A 19,830-nucleotide genomic window follows, 5' to 3' on the forward strand; every position below is an offset into this window, starting at 1 on the left:
AAAAAAAAAGAGTGTGGACCTCCATTTACCAACATGGGGCTCCCCTGGTCACCGCCATCTTGGGACTCTGCAGGAGCAGAGATAGTTCCCTACACGCAGTAGGCTGCCTGCACCTGAGAACTTCACATAGGCTCTGAAGTCAGTTGCCCTCCATACACTGGACACCACAGAACTCATCTCTGAACTCACTGTCCAATGCCATGACTTGGCTCCCCCCACACGACCCAACAGCCCACTGCTGAAAGCAGGCGCCTCCATCTTGGGTCACCTTCATCACCATCTTCAGTGAGTGGCAACACCCAGTTTGGAACTCCAGCTGGCCACTTACCCAGTTTCTAATGCCCCCCACTCCCCAGAAGCCATGACACTCCAACACAGTGACACCCTGGTTTCCTTCAGCATCCTGAGGGCAGAAATACTAGCTAACAACAGTCAACCCCACCTATTGGATGAGAAGGGAAGCAGGAAAGATATGGTTTTCCACCCAAAACAATCCTGTTTCTTCCTTCAAAAATTTTTTTTCCTCTCCCTCTCTATTCTTCCACCCGCACATTCACAACATGTGAAACCAAGTACTTTGCATGAATTAAGATTTTGAGGACTGGGACATCTGAATAGTATAGTACAGCTGTATTGTATATTCTTTTTTTTTTTAAATCCCACCAGTTTCTACTATTTTAACATTTTTATGTGTGTTTGTTTTATGTACTCTGCTGTCTTCCCACTTACTTGTCTACCCAAAATTACTTCCTCTCCCTTCTCCTGTTACTAATCTTCCTCTTTAGATTTCTCTTTCACACTTTCTAAGATATAACAACTCTGTATCCTCACCTCCTACCTCCTCAGCATATCATCCTACTCCTCACCCCTAGTTCTTTGTCCACCATAAGAAACTGTAAACCTTTTTACAAACTTACTGAGTATATTGTAGGTAATAATTGAATTCATCATTCCTGTACATTGTCACCAAACTGTAAATGTATTAATAGCAAACATTTGTTTTTAGAGAGTATACTGATTATATTTGGATCTGATAACATTGTCATTCACCTCAAAGGAGAGGTATTGGATCCCTACTGGGATACTTTAAGCCTACAGGGTGAAAAACAGTAACTCATCGGATCCACAATGCTAGCAGGGAAGACACAGCATTATTAAAAGACAAGGGAAGAAAGTCCCCCAAACATATCAAGATACCTCATTATTGGAAATCATGGCTAGTACATCAGAAGAAAGGACAGAGAAGGAGTTCAGGATATTCATGATTAAAATGTTCTGTGAATTAAAGGATGATATAAAAGAGCAAATACAGAGCGCAAAAGATCATCTTGACAAAGAGCTACATAAACAAATACAGGAAGCAAAAGATTTTTTCAATAGGGAGACAGACGTTCTAAAAAAACAAAAAAAAAAACCAGAAATCCTTGAAATGAAAGAAACAATAAAACAAATTAAATTGAAAGCATAACCAACAGATTAGACCACTTAGAAGACAGGACCTCAGACAATGAACACAAAATATATAATCTTGAAAAGAATGTAGACAACATATTGAAAATGGTAAGAAACCATGAGCAAAACATTCAACAAATATGGGATAGCATAAAAAGACCAAATTTAAAAGTTATTGGAATGGAGAAAAAGAAGAGTTCCTAACCAAAGGAATGAGCAATCTATTCAATGAAATAATGTCAGAAAATTTCCCAAGTACGAAGAATGAATTGGAAAACTGAATTCAAGAGGCTTACAGGACACCAAATGTACAAAATCACAACAGATCCACACTAAGGCACATTATAATGAAAATGCCTAACATACAGAATAAGGAGAGAATATTAAAAGCCATAAGAGAAAGGAATCAGATTACATATAGAGGGAAACCAATTAGATTATATGAAGATTTTTCAACCGAGACCCTGAAAGCTAGAAGATCAAGCTCTGAAAGAAAATGGATGCCAACCAAGAATCTTATATCTAACAAAATTAAGCTTTAGATTTGATGATGAAATTAAAATCTTCCCTAAACGAAAGTTAAAAGAATTGACACCTAGAAAGCCTGCACTACAGAATATCCTTGGCAAAATACTTCATGAAGAGGAATTGAAAAACAATAATAAAAATCAGCAAAGGGAGGTATTACACTAAAGGAAAAACTAATCAAAGGAGAAACCAAAACAAGTTAAATACCAAAACAAACAAAAATGGCTGGTAATACAAATCATCTCTCAATAATAATCCTGAATGTTAATGGCCTAAACTCACCAATCAAAAGACATAGACTTTTTTAAAAAAAAAAAAAAGACCCAGCAATATGTTGCCTTCAAGAGACTCATCTCATAGGAAAAGATATCCACAGACTGAAGGTAAAAGGTTGAGAAAAATCAAACCACTCACATGGACTGCGGAAACAAGCAGGGGTTTCTGTCCTCATATTAAATAAAGTAGATAGACTTCAAGATAAAGTCAACCAAAAGGGATAAAGGAGGACCCTACACAAGGGAACCATACACCAACAAGACTTAACAATTATAAATATATATACCCCAAACAATGGGGCGTCTACGTTCATCAAACTCTTCTCAAATTTAAGAATCAAATAGACCACAACACAATAACTTTGGGTGACTTTAACACATGTCTTTCTTCACCAGATAGATCTTCCAAAAAAAGCTGAACAAATATAGAACTCAATAATACAATCAATAACTTAGACTTAACTGACATATATGGAATATTTCATCCTTCAACGAAAGAATTCACTTTCTTCTCAGCAGCACATGGATCCTTCTCTAAATTAGACCATATATTATTCCACAAAGCAACTCTTAGCAAATATAAAAAAGTAGATATACTACCCTTTATTCTATCTGATCATAATGGAATGAAATTAGAAATCAATAATAAAATTAAAAATAGAAGTTAATCCAACACCTGTAGACTAAATAATATGCTACTGAATGAACAGTGGGTTGCAAAAGACATCAAAGAGGAGATTAAAAAATTCTTAGAGGTGAATGAGAATACAGATACAACATATTGAAATCTCTGGGACACTTTGAAGGCAGTACTAAGAGTAAAATTCCTTGCATGGAGTTCAACCCTTAAAAAAGAAAAACCAACAAATAAATGACCTCATATTACATCTATAAGCCCTAGAAAAAGAAGAACAAATCAACACAAAAAGCAGCAGAAGACAGGAAATAATTAAAATCAGAGCTGAAATCAATGAAATTGAAACAAAAAAAATTGACAAAACAAAAAGTTGGTTGTTTGAAAAAATAAATAAAATTGACATATCCTTAGCCATACTAATGAAGACAAGGAGAGAGAAAACTCAAATTATTAACATCTGTGATGAAAAAGGAAATATGACAGATACTACAGAAATACAGAAGATAATTAGAAATTATTTGGAAAATTTGTACTCCAAAAAATAGAAAATATCAAAGGTATTGACAGATTTCTAGAGACATGATTTGCCTAAATTGAATTAGCATGATATACACAAATTATTTTATTTTATTTATTTTTATGTGGTGTTGAGGATTAGACCCAGTGCCTGGCACATGCTAGGTGAGTGCTCTACCACTGAGCCACAGCTCCAGTCTAGATATACACAATTTGAACAGCTCAATTTCAAGCAATGAAATAGAAGATGCTGTCAGAAGCCTACCAGCCAAGAAAAGTGTGGGACCAGATGGATGCACAGCCGAGTTCTACAAGACCTTTAAAGAAGAACTACCAATACTCTTCAATTTATTTCAGGAAATAGAAAAAGAGGGAACACTTCCAAACTCATTCTATGAGGCCAATATTACTCTTATTCCAAAACCAGATAAAGACACATCAAAGAAAGAAATCTTCAGACCAATATCTCTAATAAACATAGATGCAAAAATTCTCAAGAAAATTCCGGCATACAAACATATATCAAAAAGATAGTGCAAATTGATCAAGTAGGGTTCTTCCCAGGAGTGCAGGGTTGGTTCATCTCACTCCAGTCACAATGGCAGCTATTAAGAATACAAACAACAGTAAGTGTTGGCGAGGATGTGGGAGAAAGGCACACTCATACATTGCTGGTGGGACTGCAAATTGGTGCAGCCAATATGGAAAGCAGTATGGAGATTTCTTGGAAAACTGGGAATGGAACCACCTTTTGACCCAGCTATCCCGCTCCTTGGTCTATACACAAAGAACTTAAAAACAGCATACTACGGGGACACAGCCACATCAGTGTTTATTGCAGCACAATTCACAATAGCTAAACTGTGGAACCAACCTAGATGCCCTTCAGTAGATGGAATGGATAAAGAAAATGTGATATATATATACACAATGGAATATTACTCAGCAATAATAGAGTATAAAATTATGGCATTTGCAGGTAATTAGATGGAGTTGGAGAATATAATGGTAAATGAAGTAAGCCAATCCCCAAAAAAACAAATTCCAAATGTTTTCTCTGGTAAAAGGAGGCTGATTCATAGTGGGGTTGGGAGGGGGAGCATGGAGTAGAGGAACTCTAGATAGGACAAGGGGGTTGGAGGGGAAGGGCGGGGAAGGGGGTTAGAAATGATGGTGGAATGTGGTGATCATTAGTATCCAAAGTATATGTATGAAGACACAAGTTGTTGTGAATATACTTTGTATACAACCAGAGATATGAAAATTGTGCTCTATATGTGTAATATGAATTGTTGTGCATTCTGTTGTCATATATAACAAATTAAAATTTAAAAATATCTGATCCAGAAAGCAACTAGAGGTTCCAACTTATATGCAGTTTGAGTTTGGAAGTTTAATCATTTATCTGGTTAATAAAATTACATAACCATCCTATGAATATACCTATCACATACATTATATTAACAGGTTCTTGGGAAATAAATAAACACCTTTTTGTTAAAAAAAGAATGAGCTTGTTGGTCAGAATTGATCACTTCATATTTATGACATCATGAATGAGAAGTTCATTGTCATCCTCCCTATTATGTCAAGTGCTATTTCATTGCAAAACATTAGAATTTATTTTAAATATTGAATTCAGAAACTGGATTTATTATATCTGAATGGTGACTATAAGGTAACAAACATAGTTTGCCATCACTCTGACATAAAATTCACTGAGGAAGTGGCCTGTATCAGTTCAGTTGTGGAAAAGAAAAATGATTTTGCCTTTAGCAACTCACATGGAAAGGACCTAGACTTTGGGAATTGTATAACATTTGGATTCAGACTCTAGCTCTAGTTCTGCTTTGTTGAGTTGAGGGAAATTAGGAAGAGTTTTCATCAGGAACTTCAAGGGTCATATATTTCTTACTAAGTCTGATTTGGTTATTGAATATGAACTCCATGCTTCTCAGTTTTGTGGCAATATGGAACTAAATCAATCATTCAACTTTGTTGGAATTTACAGCTAATATGGTCACATCTACTTGTTTACTTTCCTGAGTCAGGAAAACCAATAACTAATGTCTTTATAAACTTTACTAAAATCTATTTCATGAACTTTGATTGTGAGCATTATTATTCTGACTGGGTGACCATAGCTGAACATCTCATTTCTATGTGCCTCATTTTCCTCATTTGTTTAATAATGATTCATGTTACAAAAAAGCTATAAATTAGTATTGAAAGGATTAAATGTGTGTATGTGTATGAAATAATAGCTAATATGGCATGTCACCTAGTAGGAATTCCATGAGTGCTAATTTATTTTTTTTAATCTTTTTAGTTGTGAATGGACACAATCCCTTTATTTTATTTCTTTATTTTTATGTGGTACTGAGGATCAAACCCAGTGCCTCACACAGGCTAGGCAAGTGCTTGTTCACTGAGCTATAACTGCAGCCCCTAATTACTTATTTTTGTTGTTTATACATTCAGTAAAAACAAGGACTCATTGCCATTTGACTGGCTGGTTTACAGTGAACGTACCAAAGCATACCTGCTCAAGAGAAATACCACAAGTCTGTTTGTACTTAAATCTTCCTTTTATTTTTTTTTAATTTATATATGACAGCGGGATCCATTACACATACAGAGCGCAATTTTTATTCTTATTACACAAACAGAGCACAGTTTTTCATATCTGATTATATACAAAGAATATTCACAACAATTTGTGTCTTCATACATATACTTTGGATACTAATGATCATCACGTTCCATCATCATTTCTAACCCCATTCCCCTAAACTTCCTCTCCAATCCCTCTGTCCTATCTGGAGTTTTGTCTATTCTTCCCATACTCTCTCTTCCTCTCACACTATGAATCAGCCTCCTTATAGTGAAGAAAACATTTGGCATTTGGTTTTTTAGGATTGGCTAACTTCACTTAGCATTATCTTCTCTAACTACATCCATTTACCTGCAAATGCCATGATTTTATTCTCTTATTGCTGAGTAATGTTCCATTATGTATATGTGCCACATTTTTTTATCCATTCATCTATTGAAGGGCATCTAGCTTAGTCCCACAGTTTAGCTATTGAAAATTGTGCGGCAATAAACATTGATGTAGCTGTGTCCCTTTAGTATGCTTTTTTAAAGTCCTTTGGGTATAGACCAAGGAGAGGGATAGCTGGGTCAAAAGGTGGTTCCATTCCCAGTTTTCCAAGAAATCTCCATACTGCTTTCCATATTTGCTGCACCAGTTTACAGTCCCACCAGCAGTGTATGAGTGTACCTTTTTCCCTCACATCCTTGCCAACACTTATTGTTGTTTGTATGCATAATAGCTGCCATTCTGACTGGCGTGAGATGAAATCTTTGAGTGGTTTTGATTTGCATTTCTCTAATTGCTAGCAATGATGAACATTTTTTCATATATTTGTTGATTGATTGCATATCATCTTCTTAGAAGTGTCTCTTCAGGTCCTTGGCCCATGTATTGATTGGGTTATTTGGTTTTTTTGTTTTGCTTTTTGGGGGTTTTTTTGGTGTTTAACTTTTTGAGTTCTTTATTATACCCTAGAGATTAGTGCGCTATCTGATATGTAAGGGGTAAAAATTTGCTCCCAAGCTGTAGACTCTCTGTTCACCTCACAGATTGTTTCTTTTGCTGAGAAGAAACTTTTTAGTTTGAGTCTATTCCATTTATTGATTCTTGATTTTAATTCTTACGCCAAAGGAGTCTTATTAAGGAAGTCGGGGCCTAATCCCACATGATGGAGATTAGGGCCTACTTTTTCTTCTATTAGATGCAGGGTCTCTGGTTTTATTCCTAAGTCCTTGATCCATTTTCTGTTGAGTTTTGTGCATGGTGAAAGATAAGGGTTTAATTTCATTTTGTTGCATTTCAGTTTTCCCAGCACCATTTGTTGATGAGGTTATCTTTTCTCCAATGTACATTTTTCGGCACTTTTGTCAAATATAACTGTATTATACTGATATACAGAAATGCCTTTGATTTATGAGTGTTGATTTTATATCCTGCTACTTGGCTCATTTACTAGTTCTAGAAGTTTTCTGGTGGAACTTTTAGGGTCCTCTAAGTATAGAATCATATCCTCAGCAAATCGTGCCAATTTGAGTTTTTTTTTTTTTTTCCTATGTGTATCCCTTTAATTTCTTTCATCTATCTAATTGCTCTGGTCAGTGTTTCAAGAACTATGTTAAATAGAAGTGGTGAAAGAGGGCATCCATGTCTTATTCCAGGTTTTAGAGGGAATGCCTTCAATTTTTCTCCATTTAGATTGATGTTTGCCTGGGGCTTAGCATAGATAGCCTTTATGATGTTGAGATATGTTACTGTTGAATTTTTTGTTATACTGTTATCCCTATTTTTATTACAGTTATCCATACTTTTTCTAGTGTTTTGAACATAAAGGGGTGCTGTAATTTGATGAAATATTCTGTATATGTCAGTTAAATCTAAGTTATTGATTGTATTATTGAGTTAATTTGTTCAGCTTTTGTTTCGAAGATCTATCTAGTGAAGAAAGCGGAGTGTTAAAGTCACCCAAAATTATTGTGTTGTGTTCTATTTGACTCTTGAATTTGAGAAAAGTTTGTTTGATGAATGTAGATGCTCCCTTGTTTGGGGCATTTATATTTATAATTGTTAAGTCTTGTTGGTGTATGGTTCCCTTGAGCACTATGTAGGGTCCTTCTTTATACTTTTTGATTAACTTTAGTTTGAAATCTAGTTTATTTTTTAATATGAGGATAGAAAGCCCTGCTTGCATCCACAGTCCATGTGAGTGGCATGGTTTTTCCCAACCCTTCACCTTCAGACTGTGGATGACTTTTCCTATGAGATGAGTCTCTTCGAGGCAGCATATTGTTGGGTCTTTTTTTTTTTTTTTTTTCAATCCAATCTGCTAGTCTATGTCTTTTGATTGGTAAATTTAGGCCATTAACATTCAGGGTTATTTTTGAGACATGATTTGTATTCCCAGCCATTTTTGTTTATTTTTGGTTTAATGTGACTTGGTTTCTCCTGATTAGATTTTCCTTTAGTATAATACCTCTCTGCTGATTTTCATCATTGTTTTTCATTTCCTCTTTTAGGAATATTTTGCTGAGGATGTTCTCTAGTGCAGGCTTTCTAGTAGTAAAATCTTTTAAATTTTGTTTTTCATGGAAGGTTTTAATTTCACCATCAAATCTAAAGCTTAATTTTGCTGGATATAAGATTCTTGGTTGGCATCCCTTTTCTTTCATAGCTTGGTATATGTTGTTCCATGATCTCTTGGCATTGAGAGTCTGGGTTGAAAAATCTGCTGAGATATAACTTGGTCTCCCCCTATATGTGATCTGATTCCTCTCTCTTGTGGCTTTTAATATTCTCTCCTTATTCTGTATGCTAGGCATTTTTATTACAATGTGATTTGGTGTAGATCTGTTGTAATTTTGTACATTTGGTGTCTTGTAAACCTCTTGTATTTGGTTTTCCAATTTGTTCTTCGTACTTGGGAAATTTTCTGATATTATCTCATTGAAGAGATTGTGCATTCTTTTGGTTTGAAACTCTGTGCCTTCCTCTATCCCAATAACTCTTAGATTTGGTCTTTTGATGCTGACCCATAATTCTTGTATGTTCTGTCCATGGTTTCTTACAGTTGTCACTGTGTGATCAACTTTATTTTCCAGTTTGTATACTTTATCTTCATTATCTGACATTCTTTCTTCTAAGTCTGTTAGTTATACTTTCTATTGAGTTTTTAATTTTATTTATTGTATCCTTCATTTTGAGGATTTCTGACTTTTTTTTCAGAGTCTCTATCTCACTCTTGAAGTAATCTTTTGCTACCTGTATTTGCTCTCTTATCTCTTTGTTGAAGTGATCAATTTTTGCCTGTATTTGCTCATTTAGATCATTCTTTAATTCACAGATCATTTTAATTATGAACCTTCTGAACTCCTTCTCTGACATTTCATCAACTTTGCTGTCCATGGGTTCTGTTATTATAGTGTCCTGATTTGTTTGGGGCACTTTCCTCCCTTGTTTTTTCATGATGTCTATGTGTCTTCCTTTCTTGCAGTGTGGATCTGAGATATTACAGTTTCTTCCTTATATTCTTGTAGTACCCATGCAGATTGTGTGTACCTTACCTTGATGTTGGGCTTCCAGACCCTGCTGGTGTCCCTAAATGTTTGCTACTGCATCTAAGGTTGGTGGCGGCAATGGCAGCGATAACTCGAAATAATAGTTAAGGTGCCCCAAGATGGAAGTAATGTCTGACAGAGATGGGGCTGCAAGAGTGGGCTTCACACTCCCTTTGGGATGCCTGCTCTGAGATGCAGCTGCTTGTAGTCCCTGTCTGTTGTCAAAAAGTTAGGGGCTACTTTGTGGGGAAGGCTATGGTGATGACTGCAGTGCTAATACAACTAGTAAAAGCAAAGTTACTAGTTGTATTCATTTAAAAAGTTTATTTTAAGGGGAAAAGATACTTGTTAATAAAAGGATCAGTATTTTCATGCCAGTAAGTTTATCTGGACTCATAACATGTCTCAAACTAAAAGTGATTGAAATTTCTAAAGATGGATTATCATTGTTAATGTCCATTTAAAAATCTTTGAGGTCTTCTTTAGGAACATGATATAATAACCTAAAATGTCTTTATTTTCAACTACTTTTATTAATGTTTTCAGAATTTTTCTTCGATGTTCATTTTCCTTTCTAGACTTTTCATTTCCATACTCCAAAATAGCTTTTGAATTCATACTATGTGCCATAAGGAAAGTCATGCATCCTGACTTAAATCCCACAGTTAGTAGAGCCTAGGATTTGAACCTCTAAGTGTGCTGTTTCCTCTGCTCAGCACTGCCTTGAAATAAAATGGTTTATTCTACAACATAGTTTCTAATTGTTCAAATCTTAAGAAAATGAAGGAAGTCTCCTAGAAGTTTTACTTTTGAATTTAAGACAGGAATTAAAATAATGACATGTTCAAACATACTTTATTTGGGACTATGTAGAAATAAAGCTGAATATAATTTTAAAAAACTAGAAGAATTGTTTGTTGATCCTGAAAACAAATCACCATCAGATACTCATTTTTCTGGATGGCATGTGTGTGTCATCGACTCCTTTGAATTGAAATTGTAGTTTTTTATCATGGTTTACTTGGTTATGCCTCTTTTCTTTCTCCTAGAATGGCAAGTTTTTACATACATTCTGAAAAATTATTTGTTGATAGAAATAAATCTCCAAGAAATTATAAGTGAGATTTCTTAGGGTAGTTTAAGAGTCTAAAAAGAACTATTCGGGTACGTGAGTCCTTGTGGAGAAGCATGGCCCTGTTTATTCTTAAATTTCTTTATTCATCTAAATTTTGAATGTGATTTGTTAACCTTGGAAAAAGTTATTTTTAGCTCTATGAAACTTATCTCATTTTTAAAATAAGATTATTGACGTCTAACTCAATGGGTTGTATTGTTGAGGTTATGATAACTGAGGCTCAGTACACAATGCCTACCATATGGAAAGTACTTGTGCCAAATATGGCAGTTGCCATTATTATAGATCATTCATATTTTGATTATTCATATTTTGGCATTGTTAAGTATTTGAATGCTGTCACCTGAGGAGGATGAATAATTAAGAAAGGAACATGGATTTATTTTATTTAATAATTAGTAATCACAGATTGGTTAGAATTGAGATTTTTAAAAACATACCATCGAAGAAGAAATCCTATGATTTAGGCAAATCTCTAAAAGAAAATATCAATATGTCTTTAGGAAAAAATGGGTTACTGGTGGCAATGAAAACTTTTCACATAGGGAAAGAGAAAAGCTAGATTATTAATAATTTTTCCTCTGTTTTATATTGTCCCTACTAGTAATACTTAAATAGGATATCCATCGTCCTTCTGGGTTCTTCAACATGCACTGAGGGGCTGGCACATGTTTCTTATTTTCAAAAGATGGTAGTTTGTTTCTATCCTATAGTTCAGCAGCATATTTTATAAGAATTATCTCCCTTTTCTTCACATAGCACTCCCACACCAAATCGCTGAATAAATTTATCAGTTTGGCTGGCTTCTTTGCTATGGCGTATCAGAATCTTTGTCTTGCTGTGCTTTATCTTCCTAAGTATTAAAATCGACCATAAGCTATTTGTGTATTGGCATCTATTGTCCAGGAAGTAATGGCATTTGCTCAACAGATTTATTGTTGCCATTACAAGGAAGTTATACTTTTTAAAAATATACAGTCATGCTGGGCTTTGTGGTGCATGTGTGTAATCCCAGCAACCCAGGAGGCTGAGCAGGAGGATTACAAATTCAAGGCCTCAGCTTCAGCAACTTAGCAAGGCCTTAAGCAACTTAGTGAGACCCCATCTCAAAATTAAAAAAAAAAAAAATTTAAAGGCTCCCCCCTCTTCTCTCTCTCTCTCTTGCTTGCTCTCTCTATGTATAATATATAATAATATTATTATATAGTTAAATGTAATTTTTATGTGTGTGTATATATATGTATATATGTATGTATGTATTATATTTGTAAGTTTAATCCGAACACTCAATTAGAACTATTTTTCCTAAAGAGAATACATAGTTTCCTGTGAACCTCTGGTCACAACATTTTTTAAAATTAATCAACACATACCCTTGTTTTAGGTGTTTTTCTGTTTAAAGATGGCTTATTTAACATATTTTATTGATTTATTAACATTGAACTCCCAGCTGACAGCATTATAACTCATGTATTAACAAAGCTTATCTAACATGCATTTTTCTTCATCACGTTATAGCTTCCTTGCCTCGTAAACACTAGATAGCATTCCAGCACTATACATGGAGGCCATTTAAACTGTAAAGTCACCAAAACGTGCACACGCACGCACATTCACACACACACACACACACACACACAAATATGGCACTAAGTCTATTGAGAAAAGGACACTGACTGACAATATAAGAGTAGAAAACCAAAAAGGCAGAATGGCTTCTGATTCATCCTCAGCTGGGAATGTGTCAGGTAGCTCAGATTTTTCACTACTCTGCATATCCTTGAGTAACCATGAAAGCACCAGTATTGACTTCTAGACTTCTATGGTTACAAATAAGTTTTAGCAAGTAGACAAATTCACAAATGTAGAATCTGGGAATAAGGAGGGTTGACTATTATTCCTTAATTAAAGCATTGATCTTGTGGGAAAATGTCTCCACAAATGTAGATGCTTAATTCAGGTGGGCTTTTATAATGACACATGGTTCTTAGCTAAAGAAATTTTGTTTCCCAGCGGCATATTTTTGAATAAAAAATTATTAAAATAATCATGATTTGACTATAGAAATCTCATGATGAAAACCATAAGTGCACTATATTAATACCCTTGCAGTAGAACCTTACTTTCCATTTCCATTTAACTGCATCATTTTTCCATGAACAAATTTATTCCAAATTCTAACTGGAATGCCAAAGTCCTTTGCTGCCCAGGTTCTAAGTTTCAGTGATGCCTGCTCTACCACATGCTCCTTCAATGTAGAACTTCATTTTCCCCTCTAGTCGAGTTCTGGAGCAAGGTATAGAGCTATAGAACTTGAGAGGGTTGAAGAAAAGAGCAATTGGACTTGATAGGGTTGAAAAGATCCAGGCTATAGCTCTGAGAGAGGAGCATTATAAGCTTTTACTGGAAAGATGGAGAGACAGGTTCTTCAGATGACTCATAAAACAACTGTGATTTTTAGGGAAGTTAGAGATGATTATCAGTAAAACTTAAACCCCCAACAGAAATTGTATTCTTCTAAAAATAGTGGCTCTCCTAGAAATAAAATCTGGGGCAGGCCAGTCCATTGACCTGAACCCAATAAAACTTTTCCTACCCTCCTTAAGATTCCAAGTATAAAAGATAAAATTCAAAAACAGATGTTGGTCTTCCTGGTGTGATGTGCCATGGTAGAAAGTCTGTTCAAAAACTTGAATACCCTGCAAGTTTCAGTATTCTTTATGCTCAGTGTTTTCCCACAAGATTACTTACTCTGTAATGTGTAACAGATGTGCATGACACTTATGTTTGTTTATATTCACTCAATGATTGAAAGTTCAAAGTGAAACAGAAATTCAGATAAGAAAATATGTGTAGTATGCTAAGGTCTAAATAAGAATATAGAACTTAGATGAGGTATCTAGAGTAGTCAAATTTGAAGAAACAGGAAATAGAATAGTGATTGCCATTGGAATATGTTTGGAATAGGAGGTAGTTGGCAGTTGCTGTTCACTGGGTATAAAGTTTCAATCATACAAGATGAGTGAATTCTAGAGATCTGCTGTACAGCATTGTGCCTTCAGTTAACAGTGCTGTATTGTGTGCTCAGAAATGTGCTAAGTTTTCTACTAATTTTTTATTATTTTTTTTAATTTTTTTAATTTGTTATATATGACAATAGAATGCATTAAAATTCATATTACAGACATAGAGCACAATTTTTCATATTTCTGGTTATACTCAAAGTACAGTCACATCCTTTGTGTGTTTATACATGTACTTAGGGTAATGATGACCATCGCATTCCACCATCTTTCCTACCCCTAAGTCCCTTCCCTTCCCCTCCCTCCCCTTTTCCCCTTTGCCCTATCTAGAGTTCATTTAATTGTCCCATTCCCTCCCCCACAGCATATTATGAATCACCTTCCTTAAACCAGAGAAATCATTTGACATTTGGTTTATTGGGATTAGCTAATTTCACTTAACATTATATTTTCCAGCTCCATCCTACAAAAGCCATGATTTTATTCTCTTTGAATGCTGAATAATATTCCATTGTGTATATATACCACATTTTCTTTATCCATTCATCTACTGAAGGGCATTTAGGTTGGTTCCACAGTTTAGCTATTGTGAATTGTGCTGCAATAAACATTGATGTAGCTGTGTCCCTGTAGTATGCTGTTTTTAAGTCCTTTGGGTATAGACCAAGGAGAGGGATAGCTGGATCAAATGGTGGTTCCATTCCCAGTTTTCCAAGGATTCACCATACTGCTTTCCATATTGGCTGCACCAATTTGCAGTCCCACCAGCAATGTATGAGTGTGCTGTTCTCCCTACATCCTCACCAACACTTGCTGTTTGTAATCTTAATAGCTGCCATTCTGACTGGAGTGAGATGAAATCTTAAGAGTAGTTTTGATTTGCATTTCATATATTTTTTTTTATATTTTTTTGATTGCATATCTTCTTCTGAGAAATGTCTGTTCAGTTCCTTGGCCCATTTATGGATTGGATTATTTGGGTTTTTTTGTGTTTAACTTTTTGAGTTCTTTATATATTCTAGAGATTATTACTCTGATGTGCATGTGGTAAGAATTTGTTCCAAATTAGTACACTCTCTATTCACCTCACTGATTATTTCTTTTGCTGAGAAGAAGCTTTTTAATTCAAATCCATCCCATTTATTGATTCTTGATATTAATTATTATGCTATAGGAGTCTTATTGGAAGTTGGAGCCTAATCCAACATGATGGAGATTTAGGTCTACTTTTTATTCTAATAGACGAAGTGTCTGGTTTAATTCCTAGGTCCTTGATCCACTTTGAGTTGGGTTTTGTGCATGGTGAGAGATAGAGGTTTAATTTCATTTTGTTGCATATGAATTTCCAATTTTCTCAGCCCCACTTGTTGAAGAGGCTCTCTTCCCTCCCATGTATGTTTTTGGTGCCTTTGTCAAATATAACTGTAATTATGTGGATTAGTCTCTGTATCCTGTATTCTGTACCATTGGTGTACAAGTCTATTTCGGTGCCAATACCATGCCATTTTTGTTACTATTGCATTGTAGTGTAGTTTAAGGTCAGGTATAGTGATGCCACCTGCTTCACTCTTCTTGCTAAGGATTGCTTTAACTATTCTGGGTCTCTTATTTTTCCAGATGAATTTTATGACTGCTTTTTCTGTTTCTATGAGGAATTTCATTGAGATTCTGATTGGAATTACATTAAATCTGTATAGTGCTTTTGGTAGTATGGTCATTTTGACAATATTAATTCTGCCTATCCCAGAACAAGGGAGATCTTTCCGTCTTCTAAGGTCTTCTTTGATTTCTTTCTTTAGTGTACTGTAGTTTTTGTTGTAAAGGTCTTTCACCTCTTTTGTTAGGTTGATTCCCAAGTATTTTTTTTTTTCTCGAGGCTATTGTAAATTGGGTAGTTTCCCTCATTTCCCTTTCAGAAGATTTGTCACAGATATACAGAAATGCATTTGATTTATGGGTGTTGATTTTGTATCCTGCTAGCTGAATTCCTTTACTAGTTCCAGAAGTTTTCTGGCAGAATTTTTGGGTATTCTAGGTATAGAATCATATCATCAGCAAATAGGGCTAATTTAAGTTCTTCTTTTCCTATGTGTGTATACCTTTAATTTATCTCATCTGTCTAATTGCTCTGGCTAATGTTTCAAGAACTATGTTAAATAGAAATGGTGAAAGAGGGCTTCCCTGTCTTATTCCAGTTTTTAGAGGGAATGCATTCAATTTTTCTCCATTTAGAATGATGTTGGCCTGGGGCTTAGCATAGATAGCTTTTACAGTGTTGAGATATATTCCTGTTATCCCTAGTTTTTCTAGTGTTTTGAGCATGAATGAGTGCTGTATTTTGTTGAATGCTTTTTCTGCTTCTGTTGAGGTGATCATATGGTTCTCATCTTTTAAGTCTGTTGATGTGGTGCATTACATTTATTGATTTCCGTATGTTGAACCAACCTTACATCCCTTGAACCCCACTTGATCATGGTACACTATCTTTTTGATATGTTTTTGTATGTTTTTTAATATTTAAAAAAAAATAAGTCCCAGAGGTTTCTTTTGAATAAAAGGTTTCTTTGGAGGGAGGGGGCTTTCTTAGTAGTTTTTTCAAGTTCAAGATTTTTTAATGAAAAAAAGGATTAGATATTAAGCATACTTTAATTCAACATTTTTTAATGAAATAAAGCCATATATTAATGTTTGATCACTTTTTGATGCCTGCATCTTTTTCCAAGAAAGAATAATTTTTGCATGTTCTATTTTTAGTGTAGAGAGAACCTAGTAAGGCAGAGCCTTCAGGGTCAGAACTGCCCTATTCCTTTCCCTATGTGTCCTCCAGGTGAGTGGAAGACAGTTGTGTTGTGTGTGCAGCTCCTTCTTGAAGCTTAGAGTGCTCACAGCCTGTTGGAGGTTCAGAGAAGTCTCACTGTAAAGAAACTTTTAACATTGTTTATGGAATTTCTTATATTTCTTTGACTTTGGAACCCTTTTTCTCAGGACCGTTAACATCTCAAAGGATCTCATAACAAGGAACCCAGTTATGGGAATCAGCTGGTCATTGGAAAGAAGACCCTTCTCTGTATAATGTAGGGATTTCTGAACAGTAGAATATAGAGGGAAGGGAACTGGGCATGGGAGGAAGGAAGGGGAAGGAGAAATACTGGAGACTGAAGTAAAACAAATTATATTCATGCTCTTGTAATTTTGTCATAGTATATTCTGTTGTCATATATATCTAAAACCAATAAAAGCAAATATAGGGGTTTCTGAAACTTCGTTGGCACCTCATTATAGGCAGAGACCTGAAGCAGCATCCTAGGAAGTTACTGTTCAATCAGTCCTTTCTTGTTTTCATGATGACAGAGTATTTTTGCACCATCTCTGGAAGAAATAATATAGTTTATCTTCCTTCAGATAGCATGTGTTCTAACTTACCACTAGGTGACTAGATGGCCCATAACTGTCTTAGGTCCCTTAAGAAAATGTAAAGAGGCAAAGCTACTGTTCATAGTAAATTCTATTTTATAGGAAAAGTTTTCAGTATCTTTTAGTAATCTTTTTTAAAAGTCATTAATTATGAAACATCAGTGCCATTATAAACCTTAAAACTAATCCAAATGTTCTCTTAATTAAATCAATGTTTATTACATCTCATAAAAACTTTAATGCTCTTTTCTAAAACAACAAAGAAATATGAAGATCAAAAACAATGGATAAACAAAGTAAATCCTAGATTGATAAAAAAGATTTGACACAGGAAAAGTTGAGATTTTAAAAACTCACAAGAAAAGAACTGTGCATAAATTCTTTTTAGCAGATTAAGACCTTTCAAATCGGTACCAGTAGAAGAAATCAAGGTATTTGGTTTAATGAAATGAGAAATGTTTGGCATATAATTCAGCCAAATAAAAAATTGAGCACTGGTTTAGCACAGCAAATACAACAAATGATGATGGTTTATGTTTGTATCAGTCTTCTAATTCAGCAAAATTAGCAAGCCCAGCTAAATAAGAAAAGAATAAGATGTTCACACATGGGGTCAGCTACCCAAGGAATTTGTTTTCAAAAAAAAAATGAGATTTTTTTTTTTTACACACCTGTCTTCATGCATGCTTGGTGGGAGCATTCAGTGGTAAAGACCATTTCCTCAGTCTTGTGGGGAGGTAAGGGACACACTCAACACAAGAGTGCAACTTGGAGTTAGCAGGACGCCTTGACAAATGTTTCTAACAAGTATTATACTCAGTGCTGGCAAGCCTGTGAGATTGGTTTATGATTCCAGGAATGACAAGAACTTTTTTTTCTTTCTTTTAACTCAGAACCCATCCTAATGAAAGTGGTGAAAAGGGATAGAAAAAGAACATATACATTGAACAGTAGGGCTTGATCAAGTAAATAAGAATATTTAGCCCAAAGACACATAAATAAAATCATTGTTAGGAAAGTAGTAATAATATGAAGCAGTGTCATGCTAGGTGGCTGTAATTGCATTTGTACTGCTGACTTTAGTTCTGTAAAATAAGTACAAATGGACTTTTATAGTAGCAGGATTCTGGTATATTAAAATTTGTTTCATGTAATTTTTATATTATATAAGAAATGCTAACATTTACCTTATTAAAAATGATATTTTCCTCTTTTTATCTGACTACAGTCTCTGCCTTCTCTGTGTTCTTGAAGCCAGACATGACCTGACACTCTGATGACTACTGTCAGGGCCTTGGGTGATTAGCCAGTGCACCATGGAACTGAAAGTATGGGTGGATGGAGTTCAGAGGATTGTTTGTGGTGTCACCGAAGTCACAACTTGCCAGGAGGTTGTAATAGCCTTAGCTCAAGCTATAGGTAAGTAAACTCTTGGATGTCTAGGATAAAATTCCTTTACACTTTCTTTTGGGGGCTGTATATGTGTGTGGTTTCAATATATGTCTCTAGTGAGTTTTGTTCATTTAGTTCTATAATAAATCTCACAGACACACTTTTACTTACTATTCTTTGCCTGTGTTTGAGTTAATCTGTAGTGATGCTGTTCTTGGAATTACCCCCCCACCCATATCACTCAACTTCTTCCCTGGTGTCATACTAAACAGTGATTTCTGAAACTAAAGATGTTTTCTTAAGCAAAACATAGATTCCTCGTTCCCAGAGTCCCTCATAAGGAAAAATTCTATTATCAATTTCTGAATACTTTTAGAAAAGCAAATACAACAAATGAAATAACAGCATTGCTTTTTAGGAAAATAATGTGCACTCTTTAAATCTTATACAGTGAAGATGAAGTTGTCAAATACATCTCCTGTTTTTATCTTATCCTCCTATCTCAAGTTTCTTCCAATTTATTTTAAACTTTTCCTTGTCATAATTTGTGCAAATTTATTTGTTATCTTAAATCCTTTTGGAATATGATGAAGATATAAATTCCTGCCTCAGTAAAATTAGTAATGTGGATTATAGTTTCTATTTACATCTTAAATCTGTTATTCAGCAAACAAATATTAAGGAGAAACTGTGTGTCCAACATCATGCTAGGTGCTCTAGCCTTCTTATCAAAAGTTTATTTTTTGTTTTGCTAGTTTATATTGGAAGCATGTCCAGTTAGATCAAGGTTGAAAGAGCCAGTGTTGCCAAGACATCTGAGCTTCTGATGGAGATGCTTGACTTTGCCTCCTGCATTATGGCAGATGCTTTGTAGTTATTTCCCCCTCCCTTTTTTTTTTCTTAATGAAGACTAGGATTACCATTGTTCATGTAACTTTCTCTGTTATGTTTGGGAATCAAAACATGGACAATACTTTAAAAAACATTTTTGTAGAAGTCAAGTAGTTGAGTGGTGTTGCAGGCCACATTTATCTGTGTGGTAGCCACATTTTCTGCACAGAATTTCAAGGGCAAAAATGCCTACAGGTACTAGATATGAGTTTGTCCTTTGGAACTGAAGTATGTTCTTACTTGTGGAACATGGTAAAAAGTTTTAACTGAATCTTTTGCTGCCTCAATAACTCAGTACAAGACCTGTTTTGAAAAGTCAGCTACCTGAATACAGGTGTTTTATGATATTCCTCCAAATTTGGCCACCTATTTCTTTTTTTGTATCATAACTACTTCATTGAATGCAGAATTCAGAGAAGG

The 19,830-nt window shown here is 34.9% G+C and overlaps 1 protein-coding gene across 2 annotated transcripts in view; it reads left to right on the top strand.

The window, feature by feature from the left end:
• The window catches only part of Rassf8 (Ras association domain family member 8), a 143,312-nt gene that overhangs the window by 94,937 nt on the left and 28,545 nt on the right, over positions 1-19,830 (top strand). Inside the window, exon 3 of one of the 2 annotated variants that reach the window (XM_046435450.2) lies at positions 18,356-18,546. In XM_046435450.2, coding sequence (XP_046291406.1) covers positions 18,444-18,546 — 103 coding nt within the window. In that variant the 5' untranslated portion in view covers positions 18,356-18,443. The remainder of the gene's footprint in view (positions 1-18,355; positions 18,547-19,830) is intronic. The other variant, XM_058576439.1, reaches the window with a different exon arrangement.

The sequence above is a fragment of the Marmota monax genome, unplaced genomic scaffold, assembly GCF_021218885.2.
Source record: "Marmota monax isolate L192 unplaced genomic scaffold, Marmota_monax_Labrador192_F-V1.1 WCK01_AAM20220418_F8-fsc00012, whole genome shotgun sequence".
Classification (NCBI taxonomy): Eukaryota; Metazoa; Chordata; class Mammalia; order Rodentia; family Sciuridae; genus Marmota; species Marmota monax.